The sequence below is a fragment of the Gorilla gorilla genome, chromosome 1 (assembly GCF_029281585.2).
Source record: "Gorilla gorilla gorilla isolate KB3781 chromosome 1, NHGRI_mGorGor1-v2.1_pri, whole genome shotgun sequence".
NCBI classification, from domain to species: Eukaryota; Metazoa; Chordata; class Mammalia; order Primates; family Hominidae; genus Gorilla; species Gorilla gorilla.
Window position 1 is genome coordinate 106,189,495 of NC_073224.2, and position 23,959 is coordinate 106,213,453.

The 23,959-nt window shown below is 44.7% G+C and overlaps 1 protein-coding gene and 1 long non-coding RNA gene across 5 annotated transcripts; one reads left to right on the forward strand and one right to left on the reverse strand.

Annotated features, from left to right (window-relative positions):
• Window positions 1-5,074: 5,074 nt before the first annotated feature.
• On the reverse strand, window positions 5,075-16,352 carry LOC134756686 (uncharacterized). The gene is made up of 2 exons (XR_010129722.1): window positions 16,044-16,352; window positions 5,075-5,978 (listed from the first exon to the last, which is right to left on the reverse strand). It is a non-coding gene; the product is annotated as an uncharacterized lncRNA (long non-coding RNA).
• Window positions 16,353-16,398: 46 nt separating this feature from the next.
• On the forward strand, window positions 16,399-23,914 carry ENSA (endosulfine alpha). Of its 4 annotated transcripts, none has more exons than XM_004026586.4 (4): window positions 16,399-16,623; window positions 18,446-18,571; window positions 20,230-20,396; window positions 23,177-23,914. In XM_004026586.4, exons 1-4 carry the CDS (start codon window positions 16,567-16,569, stop codon window positions 23,190-23,192), a joined length of 366 nt encoding a protein of 121 aa, XP_004026635.1. In that variant the 5' UTR covers window positions 16,399-16,566; the 3' UTR covers window positions 23,193-23,914. The 4 variants fall into 4 exon arrangements, 3 of the variants coding, with proteins under 3 accessions (XP_004026635.1, XP_063551348.1, XP_004026637.2); XM_004026588.4 differs by lacking the exon at window positions 16,399-16,623 and adding an exon at window positions 16,864-16,976; XR_010129721.1 differs by lacking the exon at window positions 23,177-23,914 and having other exon boundaries at window positions 16,414-16,623; window positions 18,446-19,014; window positions 20,230-20,363.
• Window positions 23,915-23,959: the final 45 nt, after the last annotated feature.

The window sequence follows — 23,959 nt, forward strand, 5'->3', positions numbered from 1 at the left end:
CTCCCAGGTTCAAGTGATTCTCCTGCCTCAGCCTCCTGAGTAGCTGGGATTACAGGCCTGCCCCACCACACCCAGCTAATTTTTTTTTTTTCCTGAGATGGAATTTTGCTCTTGTTGCCCAGGCAGGAGTGCAATGGCATGATCTCGGGTCACCACAATCTCCGCCTCCCAGGTTCAAGCAATTCTCCTGCCTCAGCCTCACAAGTAGCTGGTTTCATGCGCATCCGTGTGAAGAGACCACCAAACAGGCTTTGTGTGAGCAACATGGCTATTTATTTCACCTGGGTGCCGAAAAGAGAGTCAGCGAAGGGAGATGGATTATCATTAATTCTTATAGGTTTTGGGTTAGGCAGTGAAGTTAAGAGCAATGTTTTGCGGGCAGGGGTGGATCTCACAAAGTACATTCTCAAGGGTGGGGAGAATTACAAAGAACTTTCTTAAGGGTAGGGAAGATTACAAAGTACATTGATCAGTTAGGGTGGGGCAGGAACAAATCACAATGGTGGAATGTCATCAGTTAAGGCTATTTTTACTTCTTTTGTGGATCTTCAGTTACTTCAGGCCATCTGGGTGTATACGTGCAAGTCACAGGGGATGCGATGGCTTGGCTTGGGCTCAGAGGCCTGACAGCTGGGATTACAGGCATATGCCACCATGCCTGGCTAACTTTTTTTGTATTTTTAGTAGAGACTGGGTTTCTCCATGTTGGTAAGGCTGGTCTTGAACTCCTGACCTCAGGTGATCCGCCCACATCAGCCTCCCAAAGTGCTGGGATTACAGGCATGAGCCACTGCGCCCAGCCTAATTTTTTTTGTTTTTTGTTTGTTTGTTTGTTTTGTTTTTTGTTTTTTTGTTTTTGAGACGGAGTCTCACTCTGTCACCCAGGCTGGAGTGCAGTGGCGCCATCTCAGCTCACTGCAAGCTCCGCCTCCCGGGTTCACGCCATTCTCCTGCCTCAGCCTCCCGAGTAGCTGGGACTACAGGCGCCCGCCACCATGCCCAGCTAATTTTTTGTATTTTTAGTAGAGATGGGGTTTCACCGTGTTACCCAGAATGGTCTCGATTACTAATTTTGTAATTTTAGGAGAGTTGAGGTTTCACCATGTTGGCCAGGCTGGCTTGATCCCAACCCGCCTCGGCCTCCCAAAGTGCTGGAATTACAGGCGTGAGCCACTGCACCCGGCCAAGTAATACTATTTTAAATGAGGTGGCTAGCTGGGAATGGTGGCTCACTCCTGTAATCCAAGCACTTTGGGAGGCCGAGGTGGGAGGACTGCTTGAGGCCAAGAGTTTAAGACCAGCCTGGGCAACATAGTGAGACCCTGTGTCTATTTTTTAAAAATGAATAGTGAACATATATAGCCAGCACCCAAATCAAGAAACAGATCGTTACCAGCACCCTAGAATCCCACCTCATACCTTTTCCCAGTTGCTATTTTCTCCCTTAAAGGTAACCACAATCTTGACTTGAAATACCATAGATTGGTTTTGCTTTTGAGGTTTATACAAATGAAATTATGAAATATGTATGTTTTGTGACCATGAATTAACTATTTTACTTTTTTTGAAGATTTGATTGACCTAGTTTGGGGCAACTATAAATAGAACTACTATGAATACGTGTTTTGGTATAACATAAGAATGCATTTCTTTTTTAATTTTTTTTTTTTTTTTTGAGACGCAGTTTTGCTCTTATTGCCCAGGCTGGAGTGCCATGGCACGATCTCAGCTCACCACAACCTCCGCCTCCCAGGTTCCAGTGATTCTCCTGCCTCAGCCTCCCGGGTAGCTGGGATTAGAGGCATGCGCCACCACGCCCGGCTAATTTTGTATTTTTAGTAGAGACAGGGTTTCTCCGTGTTGGTCGGGCTGGTCTCGAACTCCCGACCCAGGTGATCCGCCCGCCTTGGCCTCCCAAAGTGCTGGGATTACAGATGTGAGCCACCATGCCCGGCCTCTTTTTTAATTTTTGTGGATACATAGTGGGTGTATATATTTATGGGTTACATGAGATGTTTGATATAGGCATGCAATGTGTAATAATTACATCAGAGTAAACACAGTATTCATCACCTCAAACATCTATCCCTTATGTTTCAAACAATCCAATTATACTCTTAGTTTGCTTGTTTGTTTGAGATGGAGTTTCACTCTTGTTGCTCAGGCTGGAGTGCAATGACGCAACCTTGGCTTACTGCAACCTCTGCCTCCCGGGTTCAAGCGATTCTCCACACTCAGCATCCTGAGTAGCTAGGATTACAGGCACCTGCCACCATGCCTGGCTAGTTTTTGTATTTTTAATAGAGACAGGGTTTCACCGTGTTGGTCAGGCTGGTCTCGAACTCCTGACCTTAGGCAATCCACCCATCTCGGCCTCCCAAAGTGTTGGGATTACAGGCATGAGCCACCGCAACTGGCCTCTCTTTTAGTTATTTTTTAATGAACAATTATTTTTTACTATAGTCACCCTGTTGTGATAGCAAATACTAGATCTTACTTTTCTTTCTATATTTTGTATACCCATTAACCATCCCCTCTTTACCCGCATCACAAAGAATGCGTTTCAATCGGGTATATATACCTAGGAGAGGGATTGCAAGGTCATGGGTTTTGGATTATGTACAGCTTTAGTATATATTGCCACCAGCTTTCCAAAGTATGTTGTACCAATTTATACCCCAACCAGCCATACTGCAGGTCTTTGGAACTGTCAAGTCATATATTTATGAGCATACGATTGTGCTGAGCAGAAGTCTGGATAAATAAAAGCCAGGTTAATTCCTGTGACCTTGCTTTAATTTTATAGAAACTGAGCTGCATTGGTTGGTTTCAGGGGATCTATGTACCTCCTAAAATACGTATAATATTGCATGTATGTATTTGTGCTTAAGCACATTTGGGGGACAGAAGAACCATAGCTTATACCAGATTCTCAAAGATCAGATTTGGAAAAACTGGTGGCAATATATACTAAAGTAAACATAATGCAATATTTTACGCACACCACCCCCACCCCAACAAAAAAAAAATTAAAAAGCATAATAATGACTGCTTTATGGGAGTCCAACAATCAAGAAGCTATTATTACTCAGGAATACTTTGCTTGTTATTAGCAAATACTGTTCCAGGTTGGTGGTGGTATGTTGACACAGACACACCGTCCAAATAGCCAGGTTTCCTGTGGTTAACAGAGAAGGATTAGAACTCTTGACTACTTAATTTTCCTTTTATTTCTAGTAGGTTAAAATCTTTTATTAAAATAGCTTCTGGTGTGGGGGGGAATAGTTTCATAATGCTTTTCATAATTATATATTTTCAATAACTATATTTTTAGAATAGATTCATTGCAATTATAATTCACATACCATACAGTATACCCATTTAAAGTGAATAGTGGTCAGGTGCAGTGGCTCACGCCTGTAATCCCAGCACTTTGGGAGGCCGAGGCGGGTGCATCGCCCAAGGTCAGGAGTTCAAGACAAGCCTGGCCCATATGGTGAAACCCCATCTCTACTGAAAATACAAAAAGTAGCCGGACGTGGTGGCGGGCGCCTGTAATCCCAGCCACTCCGGAGGCTGAGGCAGGAGAATGGCTGGAACCTGGGAGGCAGAGGTTGCAGTGAGCCGAGATCGCGCCACTGCACTCCACCCGCCTCAGCCTCCTGAAGTGCTGGGATTACAGGCTTAAGGTACTGCGCCCGACCATTTATTTTTATTAACAAATAATATTCCAATGTATGGATATACCATAGTTTATCCATCAATTGATGGACCTGGTAACTATTTTAAATTATGTCTGTATAGAATATAATGTGTCCATAGCAAAATCTATATTTTCCCTCCTAAACCTTCTACTTAAGGCCTCCCTGTCTCAGTAAACAATGTTATCATTCACCTAGTTGCTCAGACCAAAAACTTTGAAATCATCCTTGAGTCTGCAAATGCTGTTGGTGGTACCTTTAAAATAGATCCCACATCTAGCCATTTTCAACCATCTCCATAGCTACTACACCCTAGTCCAAGTCACTGTCATCTCTTACCTGAACTGTTGTAAAAGCCTAATTGATTTCCTGCTACTACTTCCACTCTTGGTCCCCATGGAGCAGTGGAAGGATCAGTTTAATACCTAAATGATTTTCTGTCAGTCCCCTGCTCAACACCATCTGATGGGTGCCCATTACACAAAAAATAAAATCCAAGTTCTTACCATGACCTAAGAAGCCAAAAACAATCTCATCCCTGCCTGCATTTCCTCTCTTATTCCGGCTCTTAGCTACATTGACCTTCTTGCTGTTTCTCAAATACACCAAAAATATGCTTTTGCTTTAGGAGCTTTGGATTTGCTCTTCCCTCTGCCTGAACCAGTTTCCCTCCAGATAACTGTTGGCTCACTCCCCACCCAGATTTCTGCTCAGATACCTCAGGTCTTCCCCCAATCACCCGATCTATGGCCCAGAGTGGTGGCTCACACCTGTAATCCCAGCACTTTGGGAGGCAGATGGATCACTTAACGTCAGGAGTTCAAGACCAGCCTGGCCAACATGGTGAAACCCCGTCTCTACTAAAAATACAAAAATTACTATATATATATACACCTCTTCCCGCCCAGTCACAAATAGAATAATCTGGGCCCCAGACATTGTGCTAGTTTTTGTGAAACCTCACTCATATTTTACAGGCTGAAAGTTCCACCCTTCCTAATGCTCAGTAATTTAGCTATATCAAGGATAAATGGGCTGGGCACGGTGCCTCATGCCTGTAATCTCAGAACTTTGGGAGGCCCAGATGGGTGGAACACCTGAGGTCAGGAGTTCAAAACCAACCTGGCCAACAGGGTGAAACCCCGCCTCTACTAAAAAAACAAAAATTAGCCAGACATGGTGGTGCGCACCTGCAATCCCAGCTACTCAGGAGGCTGAGTGAAGGGGTGGCCTGCCCCTCCACACTTGTGGGCATTTCTTGTCAGGTGGAATGAGAGACTTAAGAAGGAGACACAAAGACAAAGTATAGAGAAAGAAAAGTGGGCTTAGGGAAGCGGCGCTCAGCATACAGAGGACCCGCACCGGCACCAGTCTCTGAGTTCCCTCAGTATTTATTGATCATTATTGGGCGTTTCTCGGAGAGGGGGATGTGGCAGGACAATAGGGTAATAGTGGAGAGAAGGTCAGCAGGAAAACATGTGAACAAACGTCCCAGCATCATAAACAAGGTAAAGAAAAAAGTGCTGTGCTTTTGATGTGCATACACATAAACATCTCAATGCCTTAAAGAGCAGTATTGCTGCCAGCATGTCCCACATCCAGCCCTAAGGTGGTTTTCCCCATCTCAGTAGATGGAACATACAATCAGGTTTTACACCAAGACATTCCATTGCCCAGGGATGAGCAGGAGACAGATGCCTTCCTCTTATCTCAACTGCAAAGAGGCCTTCCTTCCTCTTTTACTAATCCTCCTCAGCACAGACCCTTTACGGGTGTTGGGCTGGGGGACAGTCAGGTCTTTCCCTTCCCACGAGGCCATATTTCAGACTATATCACATGGGGAGAAACCTTGGACAATACCTGGCTTTCCTAGGCAGAGGTCCCTGCGGCCTTCCGCAGCGTATTGTCTCTGGCTACTTGAGATTAGGGAGTGATGATGACTCTTAACAAGCATGCTGCCTTCAAGCATTTGTTTAACAAAGCACATCCTGCACAGCCCTTAATCCATTTAACCCTGAGTTGACACAGCACGTGTTTCAGGGAGCACAGGGTTGGGGGTAGGGTTACAGATTAACAGCATCTCAAGGCAGAATAATTTTTCTTAGTACAGAACAAAATGGAGTCTCTTATGTCTACTTCTTTCTACACAGACACAGTAACAGTCTGATCTCTCTTTTCCCCACATTTCCCCATTTCATTTTCGACAAACCACCATTATCATCATGGCTTGTTCTCAATGGTCGCTGTCTCTTCGGAGCTGCTGGGTACACCTGCAGACTAACAACAGACAAAACAGGCACACAAGGATTAATACGAAATTTATAATAGTAGTACTTCCGATGGTCTTAACCCAAGTGACAGGGTTAAGATTTGCGAGGCCATCAGCCACTCCTGCGATTGCCTCAGTTTCTGGTACCAAGTTTAAATGGGCTTTTGATGCTTCGAAAATTGGTTCTCTATCTTAAGAGGAGACTCAGACTTAAATAGTAAGAGAATATTAACCCCAGAGGCAATAAAAGAAATTAAATTAGTGGAATAAAAAATTCAGTCAGTGCAAATAAATAGAATAGATCCCTTAGCCCCACTCCAACTTTTGGTTTTTGCTACTGCACATTCTCCAACAGGCATCATTATTCAAAATACTGATCTTGTGGAGTGGTCATTCCTTCCTCACAGTACAATTAAGACTTTTACATTGTACTTGGATCAAATAGCTACATTAATTGGTCAGGCAAGATTACAAATAATAAAATTGTGTGTAAATGACCCAGACAAAATAGTTGTCCCTTGAACCAAGGAACAAGTTAGACAAGCCTTTATCAATTCTGGTGCATGGCAGATTGGTCTTGCTAATTTTGTGGGAATTATTGATCATCATTACCCAAAAACAAAAATCTTCCAGTTTTTAAAATTGACTACTTGGATTCTACCTAAAATTACCAGACGTGAACCTTTAGAAAATGCTCTGACAGTGTTTACTGATGGTTCCAGCAATGGAAAAGCGGCTTACACAGGGCCAAAAGAGCGAGTAATCAAAACTCAATATCAGTTGGCTCGAAGAGCAGAGTTGGTTGCAGTCATTACAGTGTTACAAGATTTTGATCAACCTATCAATATTGTATCAGATTCTGCATATGTAGTACAGGCTACAAGGGATGTAAAGACAGCTCTAATTAAATATAGCATGGATGATCAGTTAAACCAGCTATTCAATTTATTACAACAAACTGTAAGAAAAAGAAATTTCCCATTTTATATTACTCATATTCGAGCACACACTAATTTACCAGGGCCTTTGACTAAAGTAAATGAACAAGCTGACTTACTGGTATCATCTGCATTCATAAAAGCACAAAAATTTCATGCTTTGACTCATGTAAATGCAGCAGGATTAAAAAACAAATTTGATGTCACATGGAAACAGGCAAAAGATATTGTACAACATTGCACCCAGTGTCAAGTCTTACACCTGCCCACTCAAGAGGCAGGAGTTAATCCCAGAGGTCTGTGTCCTAATGCATTATGGCAAATGGATGTCACGCATGTACCTTCATTTGGAAGATTATTATATGTTCATGTAACAGTTGATACTTATTCACATTTCATATGGGCAACCTGCCAGACAGGAGAAAGTACTTCCCATGTTAAAAAACATTTATTATCTTGTTTTGCTGTAATGGGAGTTCCAGAAAAAATTAAAACTGACAATGGACCAGGATACTGTAGTAAAGCTTTCCAAAAATTCTTAAATCAGTGGAAAATTTCACATACAACAGGAATTCCCTATAATTCCCAAGGACAGGCCATAGTTGAAAGAACTAATAGAACACTCAAAACTCAATTAGTTAAATAAAAAGAAGGGGGAGACAGTAAGGAATGTACCAGGCCTCAGATGCAACTTAATCTAGCACTTTATACTTTACATTTTTTAAACATTTATAGAAATCAGACTACTACTTCTGCAGAGCAACATCTTACTGGTAAAAAGAACAGCCCACATGAAGGAAAACTGATTTGGTAGAAAGATAATAAAAATAAGACATGGGAAACAGGGAAGGTGGTAACATGGGGTAGAGGTTTTGCTTGTGTTTCACCAGGAGAAAATCAGCTTCCTGTTTGGATACCCACTAGACATTTGAAGTTCTACAATGAACCCATCGGAGATGCAAAGAAAAGCACCTCCACGGAGACAGAAACACCGCAATCGAGCGCCATCGACTCACAAGATGAACAAAATGGAGTCTCTTATATCTACTTCTTTCTACACAGACACAGTAACAGTCTGATCTCTCTTTCTTTTCCCCACAGCTGAGGCAGGAGAATCACTTGAACCTGGGAGGGGGAGGTTGCAGTGAGCCGAGATATCACATCATTGCACTCCAGCCTGGGCAACAAGAATGAAACTCAGTCTCAAAAAAAAGGACAAATGTATAATTTAAATCAATCATTCCTTTAGCAATCATAGTTTTTACACATTATTCTTAAGCAGAGCTTGGAATTAGAAATAGCTTGATCAGAAAGTATTTCCCAAAAGAATTATTCATCTTTTAGATATTTAAACTAATCTCTTAAACACATTCATAATGTATTTTCACCATAATTGCCTAAACCTGCATTCAACCAATAGTGTCCATTTTCTTTCTCCACGTCACCTAGCATAAATATAACCTGCCTTATTTTATCACTTTCTTAACCTTTTTTTTTTTTTTTCTGAAACAGGGTCTCGCTCTGTTACCTAGGCTGGAGTGCAGTGGTGCAATCATGGCTCGCTGCAGCCTCGACCTCTCAGGCTCAAGCCATCCTCCCACCTCAGCCTCCCAAGTAGTTAGGACCACAGAAATGTGCCACCACACCTGGCTAATTTTCTTTCTTTCCTTTTTTTTTTTTTTTTTTTAAGAGAAGGGGTCTTGCTATGTTGCCCAGGCTGGTTTCAAACTCCTGGACTCAACCAACCCTCCTGTCTTGGCCTCCCAAAGTGCTGGGATTATAGGCATGAGGAGTCACTATGCCCAGATTTTTTTTTTTTTTTTTTTGAGACAGAGTCTCACTTTTTCACCAAGTAGGCTACAGTACAGTGGTGTGATCACAACTCCACCTCCCTGCTCAAGCAATCCTCCCACCTCAGCCTCCCAAGTAGCTGGGCCACAGGCCTGCACCACCATGCCTGGCTAATTATTTTATTTTTTATTGTAGAGATGGGGTCTTGTTGTGTTGCCTAGGCTGGTCTCAAACTTCTGGGCTCACATGATTCTCCTGCCTTGGACTCCCAAACTGATGGGATTATAGGCATGAGCCACCCACCCAGCTACTCCTTTCTTATATCCAACTGAGCTAGTTCTGTTGATCTTTTCTTTTTTTTTTTTTTTTTGATATGGAGTTTCGCTCTTGTTGCCCAGGCTGGAGTGCAGTGGCGCACGATCTCGGCTCACTGCAACCTCCGCCTCCCAGGTTCAAGCAATTCTCCTGCCTCAGCCTCCCGTAGCTGGGATTACAGGTGCCCTCCACCACGCCTAATTTTTGAATTTTTATTAGAGATGGGGTTTCGCCACGTTGGCCAGGTTGGTCTCGAACTCCTGACCTCAGCTTATCCGCCCTCCTCAGCCTCCCAAAGTGCTAGGATTACAAGCATGAGCCACCATGCCTGGCCCTCTTAGTTCCCTTATTTTTAGGAGTTATGATTTTATCTTTTTGAAATTTACCTTTAACCCTGCACTACTCTGATTACTTGGCTACTTTCCTTAAGCTACATTTAAAGACAGCCCTGACTGCAAAGGAGACAAGGACAGGACAGGGCTTGATTACGTTCCTGGTATTCTCAGTTTGGCCCATCAGAGGAATGGTATGTGTTTTAAACCCAGCCATTGGCTGGGCACGGTGGCTCATGCCTGTAATCCCAGCACTTTGGGAGGCCGAGGAGGGTGAATCATTCAAGCCCAGGAGTTCAAGACCAGTCTGGGCAACATAGTGAAAACCTGTCTCTACAAAAAATACAAAAATTGGCCAGGCGTGGTGGCACACACCTGTGGTCCTATCTATTCGGGAGGCTGATGTGGGAGGATCACCTGAGCCCAAGAGGTGGAGGTTGTGGTGAGCTGAGATTGGGCCACTGCACTCCATCCTGGGCAACAGAGCAAGACCCTGTCTCAAAAGAAAAAAAAAAATTAAACCCAGCCATTTCTGTAGTCTCACAACTTTTTTTTTTTTTTTTTTTTTTTTTTTTAAGACAGAGTCTCACTCTGTTGCCCAGGCTGGAGTGCAGTGGCACGATCTCGGCTCACTGCAACCTCTGCCTCCTAGCATTTTTAATCCCAGCTACTTGGGAGGCCAAGGCATGAGAATCCCTTAAACCGGGGAGGCGGAAGTTGCATTGAGCCAAGATCGTGCCACTGCACTCCAGCCTGGGCAACAGAGTGAAACTGAGACTCTGTCTCAAAAAAAAAAGAGAAGAGAAATTAGAGGCTCCCTTTGTCTTCATAAAACCCCAGTACTCTAGCATGATTGTCAAGACTTCTCAGGACCCCAGCAACGTGAAAAACTTCGTCTTGCTACTTCACACAGGTTCCTGGATCAGCCTTCTTTTCCAGTTTTCCTCTGGGAGCTTTTCAAAAATATGTATTTCCAGGCCCCAGTGTAGAGATGCTGACTCAGCTGGAGTGACATAGGGCCAAGAGTTTCTGTATTTTTATAAAGTTCCCTGGGAGCTTCTAATCAAACAAGTTTGAGAACCAGGGATCCACATGGAGGTTTCTTATGGTTTTGTGTCTTTTCACATGAAGCTCCTTCTGCCTGAAAAAGGCTTCTTCGCCTTCTTTTCTTTTTAATCTGAATTATTCCTATACTTCCTTCAAATGTCACATTCTCCTGGAAGCTGCCTTTGATACCTTTTCCAGTGTAAACTGTCTTTATCTCCTCACTCATCTGTGAACAACTTGAAAAGACCGTCCATTATCTTTGCATCCACAGTGCCCAGAACAATACCTAGCACATAGTGAATGCTCAGAAAGTTTGTTGGATGAAAGGAGCCTCTTGCTGCACTAGCAGAACCTCATTCCCTCTAGGGAACTCTTGCTACAATTTCCCTCTTCTTTTCCTACTGTCCTCTGTCAGGGGTCAGTCACCCTCTGTCTGACCTTTTATAAGATGAGACGGTCCTCTACATTCTCTTCCCTTCCTCTCTCCCCTTCCCAGTCTCCAACCTTCCCATTCATCCTCATAATCCCGGCTTAGTTTCTATCCCATCTGAAATGTTCCGTAACCACCTTACCCAGAAATGATCCTTTAAACACTGAACATACAAATCATTTGATAAGGGTCGTACAGTTGTTTCTACACAGTATGTGTTGGAGATATACAGCTCATGCCCAAATATGGGTCATGGTCACCCTTTCCTAACCTCCTCCCAATTATTATGCTCTAGGACTTCAACATTTGTGGCTTCCCACTTGCTTGATTACATGAAGTGACTTTTTTTTTTTTGAGATGGAGTTTTGCTGTTGTTGCCCAGGCTGGAGTGCAGTGGCGTGATCTCGGTTCACTGCAACCTCCGCCTCCCAGGTTCAAGCGATTCTCCTGCCTCAGCCTCCCAAGCAGCTGGGATTACAGGCATCCACCGTGCCCGGCTAATTTTGTATTTCTAGTAGAGCCGGGGTTTCACCATGTTGGCCAGGCTGGTTTTGAACCCCTGACCTCAGGTGATCCACCTGCTTCGGCCTCCCAAAGTGCTGGGATTACGGGCGTCAGCCACCACGCCAAGCCATCAAGTGACTTTTTTTTTTCAGATGGAGTTTCACTCTTGTTGCCCAGGCTGGAGTGCAATGGCGTGATCTTGGCTCACCACAACCTCTGCCTCCCAGGTTCAAGCGATTCTCCTGCTTCAGCCTCCCCAGCAGCTGGGATTACAGGCAGGCACCAACATGCCCGGCTAATTTTTTTTGTATTTCTAGTAGAGACAGGGTTTCTTCATGTGGCCAGGCTGGTCTCGAACTCCTGACCTCGGGTGATCTGCCTGCCTCTGCCTCCCAAAGTGCTGGGATTACAGGCGTGAGCCACTGCACCCGGCCTGTCAAGTGACTTTTATAGCCATGCCATACCTGCCATCAATTATAGTTATGGGATAAAGCTTAACATAACCTGTAATTTCTCTACCTCCCAAGATATAAACTAACATTTTAGTCTCATTGCAACCTCCTACTCTTCAGCCTCTCTCATTCATTCCCACCAAATCTGTGCTTCATCTGTCTCATGTTCTTCATGAGACAGTTCTTCAACACCTTCCTGTTCTCCTAGTTCATCCGTCTCATTCCATCTTTTGTAAAGAGCCTAGATGCTGTGGTCAGCTATTTCAACAAACTGGCAAACCAATGTCTAGACTTCCTTATTGCCCTCCTCCCACTGTTCCCTCTCTACTAGTCCTGTTTTTTCCATTCTAAAGCAGCCAGGAGTTATTGACCAAAGTCACAAAGCCATGCTGATTGGGACTACTATAAATTCTAATCTACTATTTAATCTCAGCTCTTTCTTGCTATTTGGAATCATTGCCATTTTCTATAGAACTATTTCCAACCTCTATTTTTTCCTAGATCCTCTATCTCACCCCCATCCTTTTCATTTTCTTTTTTTATTTTATTTTTTATTTTTGAGATGCAGTTTCACTCTTGTTGCCCAGGCTGGAGTGCAATGGCGCAATCTCAGTTCATTGCAACCTCCGCCTCCCGGGTTCAAGTGATTCTCCTGCCTCAGCCTCCCAAGTAGCTGGGATTACAGGCATGCACCACCATGCCCGGCCAATTTTGTATTTTTAATAGAGACGGGGTTTCTCCATGTTGGTCAAGCTGGCCTCGAACTCCTGACCTCAGGTGATCCACCCGCCTTGGCCTCCCAAAGTGCTGGGATTATAGGCATGAGCCACCGCGCCCAGCCCTTTTTATTTTCAAAAGATTGACCATACTCAGAAAAACAAGTCCATTCAATGTGACTTTCCTAAATGTTTAGCCACGCAAAATCTCTATACATTTGAGCTCCCACTCTTCCTTTACAGTTGCCAAAGTCAACCTGTCTGCCTCTCTCCCTCTTGACCTACTAACTTTCTCTGAGACTTTAATTCTTTCAGTATTGCCTCTTTATTTATTTATTTATATTTATTTGGAGACAGGGTCTCACTCTGTTTCCTGGGCTAGAGTGCAGTGGCCCCACCTTGGCTCACTGCCACCTCCGCCTCCCAGGTTCAAGCCATTCTCCTGCCTCAGCCTCCCTAGTAGCTGGGATTACAGGTGCCCACCACCACATCTGGTTACTTTTTGTATTTTTAGTAGAGACAGGGTTACACCATGTTGTCCAGGCTGGTCTCGAACTCCTGGCCTCAAGTGATCCACCTGCCTCAGCCTTCCAAAGCGCTGGGATTACAGGAGTGAGCCACCGCGCCCAGCCATTATTGCCTCTGTAAAGTAAATAATTATATTTTTAAGTTTTTCTCTTTCAATTAGCTCATTCCCCTTTTCTTTTCCTTCTTTCTTTTTATTTTCTTTTTATTTATTTATTTATTTTTGAGACGGAGTCTCACTCTGTCGCCCAGGCTAGAGTGCAGTGGCACAATCTCAGCTCACTGCAACCTCTGCTTCCTGGGTTCAAGTGATTCTCCTGCCTCAGCCTCCTGAATAGCTGGGATTACAGGTGCATGCCACCACCCCGGCTAATTTTTTTATTTTTAGTAGAGACGGGGGTTTCACCATGTTGGTCAGGCTGGTCTCGAACTCCTGACCTCGTGATCTGCCCACCTCAGCCTCCCAAAGTGCTGGGGTTACAGGCGTGAGCCACCACATCCAGCCTCATTCGCCTTTTCTAAAAACATGCTTGAGTCTTGCCTATTCCCCCAAAGAAAATCTGCTGCTACAGCTCCGCCCTTTCCTTGCTTTACTGTTAAATATTGCTACCACTGTTCAATATTGGTACCACCTCCTCGCTCCTTAACGTCTTGCGATTGACCTTTATCACCTCCATCTTTAATTTCTGTATCACATTTAACATTGACAACCTGCCCTCCCTTTCTTCATTTGCTTTCCATGGCTCTTCTCTCTTCTAATTCTCTCCCTACCACTGTGATCATTTGTCTCTATGTCTTTTGCCAACTTTTCCCCACGTTTCTGTCTTGGGAGTTTTTTTTTTTTTTTTTTTTTTTAAGAGATGGGTTCACTCTGTTGCCTAGGCTGGAGTGCAATGGCATGATCATAGCTCACTGTAACCTCAAACTCCTGGCTTCAGGCGATCCTCTCACCTTGACCATTCAAAATGTTGGGATTACAGGTGTAAGCCACCGCACCTGACTGGAACCTCTTTTTTTCCTACATTCTCCTTTGTGATCCCATCAACTTCCACAACTTTACTTACATTTATGTGAAAAAGTCCAAAATTTGTACATCTTTAGCGTCTACTTTTCTCCCAAACTCCCACACTTACATTTCCTAGAACCCTTAAATTTCAGATATGGAGATCTTAGAGGTCATTTATCCTAAGTCTTCATTGCCTGGATGTCTCCGCCAAATGGTTCATTCGCTTTTAATAAAGTCCATGTTTTCAGGCCGGGCACGGTGGTTCACGTCTGTAATCCCAGCATTTGGGCGGCCGAGGCAGGCAGGTCACCTGAGTTCAGGAGTTTGAGACCAGCCTGGCCAACATGGCGAAACTCTGTCTCTACTAAAAATACAAAAATTAGCCGGGCATGGTGGCGCGCACCTGTAGTCGGGAGGCTGAGGCAGGAGAATCACTTTAACCCGGGAGGCAGAGGTTGTAGGGAACCGAGATTGTGCTACTGCACTACAGCCTGGGTGACAGAGCGAGACTCCGTCTCAAAAAAAAAAAAAAAAAGTCCATGTTTTCAAAACTGAATGCCTCATTTTCTCTCTGCTTTTCAGCTCCATTCCCAAATTGACTCCTCTTCTTGAATTTATTGTTTCTATAAATAATCACCTTGAGGCACACAGTCTTCTCATTCTCTATTCAATCAGCTGCTAGTCTAGTGGATTCCATTGTCACAGACTCTCTTGGTTAGGTTCACTATTTTCTATTCTTAACTACTACGTTTCTAGGTTAAATCCTAATTATCTCCCACCTAACGTTTGCAGAGGACTCGGCTAGACTGTTCATCTCTGGTAGTTTTCTGCTTGGAATTCTGAGTCTTTTTATTCATTACCACCAAATTATCTCCATAAAGAGCAATTCTTATCTGCCACTCTTTTTTTTTTTTTTTTTTTTGAGACGGACTCTCACTGTCACCCAGGCTGGAGTTCAGTGGCGAGATGCGATCTCGGTTCACTGCAACCTCCGCCTCCCAGGTAAAAGCGATTCTCCTGCCTCAGGCTCCTGAGTAGCTGGGACTACAGGTGCACGCCACCACCTCTGGGTAATTTTTGTGTTTTTAGTAGAGATGGGGTTTCTCCATGTTGACCAGGATGGTTTCTATCGTCTGACATCATGATCCACCCTCATCGGCCTCCCAAGGTGCTGGGATTACATGAGTGGGCCACCGTGCCCAGCCTTGTTTTGTATTTCTAGTAGAGACAGGGTTTCACCATGTTGGCCAGGCTGGTTTCGAACTCCTGACCTCAAGTGATTCGCCCGCCTACGCCTCCCAAAGTGCTGGGATTACAGGTGTGAGTCACCGCGCCCAGCCAGGCCTGTAAGCTTTCTAAGGGCAGAGACTGCCTTACTATACACGTACCCCCCCCAACTAACACAGTACCATCCACATACAGACAGACGCCCAGGAAATGTTAAACTGTAATTCTGGATAGGTTAACTAGTATTAACCGTATTTACTAAATGTTTACCACATACTTACACTGTCCTCCTTGTTTCAAGGAGCGTAGTCCCCAAGGGATCACCCTGATGGAATATAAAAACTACACATAAGAGTGAAACTACGGAACGTAAGCCATTAGTGTTTTGCAAGACAGCTCGGGTTGAGACTCAGTCTCTCTCTTCCACAGGCCAAGTGACACATCGTAATACCATTGGTACCGTTTTATTTTATTTTTCGCGACAAAGTCTCGTCCTGTCACCCAGGCTGGAGTGCAGTGGCGCGATTTCGGCTCACTGCAACCTCCGCCTGCAGGGTTCAAGCGATTCTCCTGCCTCAGCCTCCCAAGTAATTGGGATTACAAACGCCCGCCACCATGCCCGGCTAATATTTGTATTTTTAGTAGAGACGGGGTTTCACCATGTTGGTCAGGCTGGTCTCGAACTCCTAACCTCAGGTGATCCGCCCACCTCGGCCTCCCAAAGTGCTAGGATTACAGGCGTGAGGCACCGCGCCCGGCCTGTTAGTACTATTTTAAAATCGAATCTGACCTCCAAATCATTTTCTGGAGCTCGATCATTTTCTGCTAACACCGCAAAGCTTAATCCTCTCCACCTGAGAATAAAAGGTTCCATCCTTCCGCTCTCCAGTTAGACGCCCTGCTAAGTCTCTCAGACGCGGGGGGCTGGAGTGAAGGAAGCCGGAGCCCACCAAAGCTGCAAAAGTACCACAGCCAGCAGCCCCGCCCCCGATATCCCCCACAGGCTTCCAATTGGTCCTTGTGGCTCACTCTCTTTCCAGGTTGGTGTTCCAGCTTGCCGGTCGCCTCTATAGAGCCCACCTTTAGAAGGCGACTATTGGTAGATCGTTACGTCATTGCCCTATCTACCTCACTCCCACTGGCTCTCATAGGAAGGGGCGGTCGCAACGTCACGGGCAAGGGCCGCCATTTTGACTGAGCAACCCTAGTGACAGGAGCCGAAGCAGCAGCGCAGGTTGTCCCCGTTTCCCCTCCCCCTTCCCTTCTCCGGTTGCCTACCCGGGCCCCTTACACTCCACAGTCCCGGTCCCGCCATGTCCCAGAAACAAGAAGAAGAGAACCCTGCGGAGGAGACCGGCGAGGAGAAGCAGGTGAAGTGGAAGGGGTGCGGGCGGGCGAGCTGGGGAGACCGTGATGGGGCGGGAGACGGTCTCCCACCAGTGCGGATTGGTCCCCATGGTCTCAGGCTCCGCAGGGGTTGGCCACTTTTTGCGTCACGCTGGGTGAGCTGCAACACGACATGCTGCTTTGGCGCTGGTTAGTTGGGTTGTTTGTCACTCAGTACTGTACTCTTCCTGATTGGCCAATAGGCCTACCGCTCAAACCTTGGACGCTGTGCTATAATTGGCCGAGCATGGACGTGGGACGGGTGGTTGGAAAGACGGTGAATGGAAAGGGGATGGCTGGTGGTCTTGGGTGTGATGTGTGTTATTGGTTTGTAGAGGTAAGTGACCCAGCAACCGGGCTGGGGCCCGCAGCCTTAATCCGCAAAGATAGGGGTCGAGGTAAAGACGTTTAAAAAAAAACCAGTATTGGGGGAGGGGAGAAGTGTAATTATTATAATGGCTAGTTTAAGGCGGCAACTTTCTCAAGAGACCTATTTTGGTAGCTAAGGATGGTCTATTGCTCACCTTCAATGAGGACCCAGCAAGATTGAAGAGGGCTAGAGTTCCAAACAGAATCATGGTAATTAAACTTGGAAAAGACGCCGACAGGGTCGGGAGAAACACTTCTCTCTTCCCCAAGACTTCCAAGGCAGGGATTTAGTGCACCTGCGATTCCGTGATGGAAACACTAACGCCAAATAAACCCCTTATTGGGGTTTGTATTTGACTTTTAAAATTTAGTACTGGGTTCAGGTACTCATTAAATACACTTGGTGTTATATCTATGCGTAATTTTCAAGAGAAAGGAATATAATTCCACTAAAAAGAGTCATACGTTGATTTCATATCTTTTCAAAAAGTCACTAAAGGGCAGCAGGGACCACAAAAAAAAAAAAAAGAGATTGACTACAGTAGTGAGAGTCCCTGCACCACCAGGGTAGGTATTGATTTTTTTGATGAAAGCTGGTGGGTAAATACTAGTGGGCCTACTGTATCTTTGTTTTCCTGAGGTTAAAAACAGTATCATTTTCCTCTCTGTTTATCAGCTTGCTACCATAATATTTGTGGAAATGTTGAAGCAAGGCTGTGCCATTACTCAGGTGGAGATCTTTGGAGAAGGCCACATAGCTAGCCGCCTCCACAGGGAGACCTAACAGGTGGCTTAGACCTTGAATAAGGAAGGAACTGCTTTGTCGTGTAGCAATTTTAAAAAAGAAAGAAAAAAATAAGGAGGAAACATTTAGCAAACTATTTTTTGTTGTTGTAGAGACGGGGTTTCAACATATTGCCCGGGCGGGTAGTGAATTCATGAGCTCAAGTGATGCACCCGCCTCAGCCTCCCAAAGTGCTGGGATTACAGGCATGAGTCACTTGCTCCCAGCCCCAAACTATTTTTTTTTTTTAATTTCTCATGTGACATGTAGGATAGCTTAGGGAACCCTGCTACTCATACTCTATCACCAGAAGCCCTGCTTTTTTCTCTTTGTCTTTCTTAGCATTTGTGCTGAGTGATATGGCCCACTCTGTGATTAAAGTATTGTGTTTAGTATTACCTTTAGCCCAATACGCACAGGTCCCTGGCTGGTTCCTTGGGTGAAGTGTGAGAAGCAGCTTGTCTTTTTCTCTCACAGTAGTCATCTTGAGCTTTAGGGATTTTAACAAAGGTCTAGCTTTAACAGCAGAGTAGAGATAGCATATTTACAAGTGGGTGGATTTCCAGGAGAAGTTGATAGTATAGTTGTTATCAGATGTGAGAAGCTGTTGTTTCTCAGTCTTTAATTTTATTTGGCTCATTTGTTTTCTCCAGGACACGCAGGAGAAAGAAGGTATTCTCCCTGAGAGAGCTGAAGAGGCAAAGCTAAAGGCCAAATACCCAAGCCTAGGACAAAAGCCTGGAGGCTCCGACTTCCTCATGAAGAGACTCCAGAAAGGGGTATGGGGCATAGTCTCTTACCCTCTTTCTTTGGAGCCAAAGGAGGTTCTTCGAATGAAGTCTGTAGAGGTTCTACTGGATCCTTTTCTGGAGGTTTTGTTGTTGAACAGAAGTAGAGGCTAATTTGAAATTTGAAAAGAGCAAGTCAAATTAATGTAAATCCCTGATGTGGTATCAATTCCCTCCTGATTTCCCATGTAGGAAATTAAGGCCTAAATTGGAGCATTTGGGTGTGTGGGGAAATGAGGGAAAGATGTTAGAAACTGAAATGCAGATTGCCCCCAGGCATTTGCCTGTTTGAATGTTGGAGGTTTTAGGATTGTGCACTTTTTAAGCATTAGAGATAAATTTTGGGATGCATCATTTCAGAAGAAGATCAAACCATCTCTCCTACAGAAGTAAATCCTCAACTTGAAATGAATCAGTTTCTTCATACCCTTGAAGTGAGCACCAGCCATTAATTATACTCCTGCAGCAAATGTATTTTTCTTGTTCAGAGTGGTCCTCCTTACCAAGAGAGAGTCTACCTTCATAGCCATGTAGCTCCTGATCAGATTTTTAGTTCCCAAAGGTACCTAAAGCTGACTGAGGGATTATATTATCGTTTTTTAAAAAAAAAATTTGGCCAGGCGCGGTGGCTCACACCTGTAATCCCAGCACTTTGGGAGGCCGAGGCGGGCGGAGCACAAGGTCAGGAGATCGAGACCATAGTGAAACCCCGTCTCTATTAATAATACAAAAACTTAGCCGGGTGTGGTGGCGGGCGCCTGTAGTCCCAGCTACTCGGGAGGCTGAAGCAGGAGAATGGCGTGAACCCAGGAGGCGGGGCTTGCAGTGAGCCGAGATCGTGCCACTGCACTCCAGCCTGGGCAACATACCGAGGCTCCATCTCAAAAAAAATTTTTTTTATTTTCCTTGCTCTCCTCTGCAATGACTGTAGAATTATAAATCATTACATTGGAGTGTGCTTCTCTGTGTGGATGAAATGGTGGGTGAAACATCCCTGTGGAGGATCCCAGTTATTGAGTCTTAGTCACAGATGATAATGTGATGCTGATTTGCATTTACCTTGCTGGAGGCAAGGCAGGCGTGGGCAGGCTGTCACAGTCATGGAACATGTGTGGGAGCTATGAGAGTCAGAAGGAAAATACATTATCCTCATGAACAGGCCCAGTTTCTATTCCTGGTCTGGGAGAATAATCATTTTGAGGTTGTTGGCTTGTGGTTGATCTCCTGGTGGCTAGGATAGCTCCATATTTATCGTTCTCTATATCTTATTCATTTCTGTTTCTCCAGTTCCAGGCTATTGCCCTGTACCCAGTAAGGTCCTCAGTTACCCTTTATGAATAAGTGATTTTGGTGGAACAATCCTCTACTGAGTGGAGTACAAAGGATGGCAGGGGCTGTCCCTTGACTCCAAAACTATATACTCTAGCTGGGAAATTGCTTATGTACCTGAAAAAGTCAGAACACACTGGGGAGAAGACATAAGTACATGTAATTAATGTTAAACTGTGTATGCATGAGGTTAATCAAGGAAGACTTCTTGAAAGATCCGAGTGTGCATGAGGGTTTATAATGGATGTGAGATGTGAGTCTCCTTGTTTTTGAGGAAGGCCAGAGTCCTCACTCACCTAAACCTCCCTCTTATCTCTTAGCAAAAGTACTTTGACTCAGGAGACTACAACATGGCCAAAGCCAAGATGAAGAATAAGCAGCTGCCAAGTGCAGGACCAGACAAGAACCTGGTGACTGGTGATCACATCCCCACCCCACAGGATCTGCCCCAGAGAAAGTCCTCGCTCGTCACCAGCAAGCTTGCGGGGTAACCTGAGCCCCCCTCTCCTCCCCTTCCTCAACCACTGGACGTTTATATATTATAGGCAGGGATGAAATGGGCACCTAGTCAGATCTTCTCAGCTTGCTAGCCAGAAATGACTGTGATTCTGCTGGGGGCTGCTGAGAAGGTAATGTAGGTTGAAAAGGGGCTCTAAGTTTATTTATTTCGTTAGATTGACACTTCCACACTCCCTGTAGTCCAGGTAGGGCCCAGAAATAGGAAAGGCTAGGATTGGATAATGCTGCAAATGCTTTTTTTGTGTGAGAAACTGGAGAGGTGTGATTTCTCCTTTTGGGAGAGAATGTCCCAAAATAGATTAGGCTGAGCCTTGGGAATAGTTTGGCAGGTTTAACATCCCAAGGCTAACCTAACATAGTTGGGAAAGGTAGATTGAATGAGACATGTTTTCTGTGCTTCTAAGTGTTCTATCCCTTAGGCTGCTATTGCTTCATGTTTCCATTATGGCAGGTTTAGAGAATCCTTAAAAAGAAAAATTGACTTGCTTGCCTAAAACTACAGTGCCCCCTTAGCCTCCATTACTTAGTATCTCTTACAGTTTGCTCTGGCTCTCAAATAATATAAAGATTGATGAACATTATTCACAGAAAATGGGCACCTTCTCTCTCTCTTCCAGCATGTTGCTTTTGAAAGTATCATGGGATAGTGGGACGAGCACTGGTTTAGGAGTCAAGATATCTGGGTTTTCACTCTACTCAGTCCCAGCAGAGCTGTTGTATAACCTTGGTTAAGTCATTTAGCCTCTCTGGATTTCTATTTCCTCATCTGTAAAATAGAGTTAAATGTATGTAAGATTGATTCTGATTCTGAAGTTTTAACTGCCAGCAGAAAAACTCCATACTGTTCATTGTAAAACTAAAAGTGAGGAAGGCTCGTGGGTGGTGAACCTCTGCTCTGTAATACTGGGAAAGTACTACAGAGGGGAACCATTTGAGGGATACATGAGGAGAGAGTAAATTGAGGTTTGGGGATTATAAATTCAGGCAAGAGAACCTTATAGATATCACAGTCTTGAGGGTCAAAAAAAAAATACTTAGGAAGCTAGCCATGGAAGCTTCTTGCCTCTGACCCAGCTCACTTTCCCAGCCTACCTCTGGGCCTTAGCTGCTAAAAAGCTTCTCTGGCAGCGGAGCTGCAGGCCTGAGGAAACATGCTCAGTCATGCACATATGTTGACCCATGTTTCAGATGCAGTCTGATGCCAGGTATATTGTTAGGGAAAGAGGAAGAAGGGTAAACTGAGCTAGCCCCTGGAGCTGAGTACTCCCGCAGGGCTGGAGGAACAGGTTCTTAGAAGATGATTCACCTTGGAGGAAGCTGGGGAAAGTGGTTAGGGAGGGAGAGGAGGAAGACTGAGAAATCTCTGCATTCCCAGAACTCAGCAACCCAGCTCTTTTATCATGAGGAGAGGTGGCCATGCTGACTCATGAACAGGTGGAGGAAAGGGGTTGCAGGTGACCAGCATCTTCAATCTAGTTATCACCAGCTTGGCTAGAATTTTATTGAACGCAACTTGCTAGTTATGACAGAGAGGGCCAGGGTGAGAACTAATGTTCAAGAGAGCAAGATTCTGTAATCCTCTTGCCCTCTCACATCACAAATTCTGATATGCCAAACATTTGGCCCAATGAGAATGACTGATAGACTTGCTGATGTGCATGTGGGGGGATGAGGTGTGTATATACTTTTCTCCTGACTGGCCATTCAGTGTTCAGGCTGTCATTCAAATTGGATAGGAGAAAGTTGGTGAGGAAGGAATGGAGAGAGCAGGATCCCTGGACTCCCTGGTCCCCAAACTCCTTGACTGTCACTTGTAATTGTATATAATTTTTGTGTTTCTTGCTCCATTTCCTCATGCTGTCATCCTTAAAGTCCATGTGGGAAGGGGAAAATGCTGAACACCATTGTATAGTTTCTTCAACTGTCCCAGCCATGTTGTACATAGATATGTCATGTTATTATATATATAAATATATATATAATTTTGTACGTTTTCTTCATCTCCGATCTTCTCAAATTCTGTACTTTTTTTCTTTTCTGTCTGAGCTGCCTTCTCTGTCATTCAGCTTGAGTCCTCAAGACTACTGGTCACAATGAGTCTGATTTTTAGGAAGGAATAGGAGGAGCAGGGAAATCAGAAAAACTGTTGGTCTCACTCTGTCTCTCTACCTGGTCATCTTCAAGGCTAAGAAAACAAACAAGCTACATTCTGTATTTGCCAGTTTCCACAGCATGAAGTACATAGCTTCCTTAGCAAGGAGTGGTCATTCCAAAATCCAAATGCAAATTGCTTTGATTAAACCTAGATTATCAAATCCATTCAGAACAGCATGTGTGTGGTCTGGTTCTGGCCTCCACACAGTCACCACCTCATCACTGTGCTACCTCAGTCTTTGCAAGTAGCTGTGGCCATGCCTCTGAAACAGCCTGCTCTGAGCCAGGCAGCTTACCCACCTGGAAACCTCCAGTTATTTTGATCTTATCTAAAGAATTATTTTTCTATGTTTGTTATCCATGGATATCCCAGAAAGGCAGATAACGTTGTTTCGTGGATAGGAAAAGACTGAAATTCTATTTTTTGATTTTTTTTGCAACTCCCTTATGGATAGGGTTGAGACATGCCAGGTAGCCTAATGGTTGTTAAATGTGGAGGTATCATGGGGTAGAGACTGGGTTGGAGTTCAGGGTTTTTTTCCCCTATTACTTGACAGTGTTTTTTTTTTTTTTTTCTTCTGTGTTCGTCCGCAGTGGCCAAGTTGAATGATGCTGCCCGGGGCTCTGCCAGATCCTGAGACGCTTCCCCTCCCCGCCCCACCCGGGTCCTGTGCTGGCTCCTGCCCCTTCCTGCTTTTGCAGCCAGGGGTCAGGAGGTGGCTCGGGTGTGGGTTGGAGAGGCAGAAGCCCTTGCCTGTTGGTGTCCCAGCACATGGAGCCCCTTGGGCTGAGCACCAAGACCTTGAACCTTTTTTGTTTTACCTTTTTTCCAAATAACAGTTGGGAGAAATATCAATGAAATTCTGGGGGTGGGGGTGGGGTTGAAAGGGTTGGGTGGGAGATATGGAGGGGTATGAATTAGGGCTTCGAGTTGGTAAAAACATTCCTGACTATCCTTCTTCTTAACCACGTGGCTGATGTGGGGTAGGTATGAGGGGAAGGAAGTGGAGTAGCCTAATGAAAAGGGGTTCTAGTTGAGCTCTGTAGATAAATGCCTTGTTTCAGTGTGGTTGGAGACCTGGTGTCAGATAAAAGAAACTCCATCCGCACAGACAGATGCAAACAGCTCCTCTAGTTCTGCAGAGCTAGTTGAGAACTCAACATTAATCATTTTAAAAAGTACTGTCCTTGAAATAGATTTGCTGTGGGAAGAAGGGCAGTGAGCGTGGGAGAAAGGAGCCGTGAGCGTGGGGAACCCCACAGAGCCCAAAGGACTTTTTCAGTATTTGAAATAAACAAAACAAAAACCCATGAAAAAACCCAACCCAGAAATACTCTGAAGCAGTTGGTGTGTTTTATTGGGGTTTGGGAGGGGGA

Excerpts from the sequence above, each read along its gene's own strand:
- ENSA (XM_004026588.4), top strand. The coding sequence starts at position 16,887 with ATGGACGTGGGACGGGTGGTTGGAAAGACGGTGAATGGAAAGGGGATG. Across the intron at positions 16,977-18,445 it reads TGTGTTATTGGTTTGTAGAG|GACACGCAGGAGAAAGAAGG; the intron begins GTAAGTGACCCA and ends TGTTTTCTCCAG. Across the intron at positions 18,572-20,229 it reads TGAAGAGACTCCAGAAAGGG|CAAAAGTACTTTGACTCAGG; the intron begins GTATGGGGCATA and ends CTTATCTCTTAG.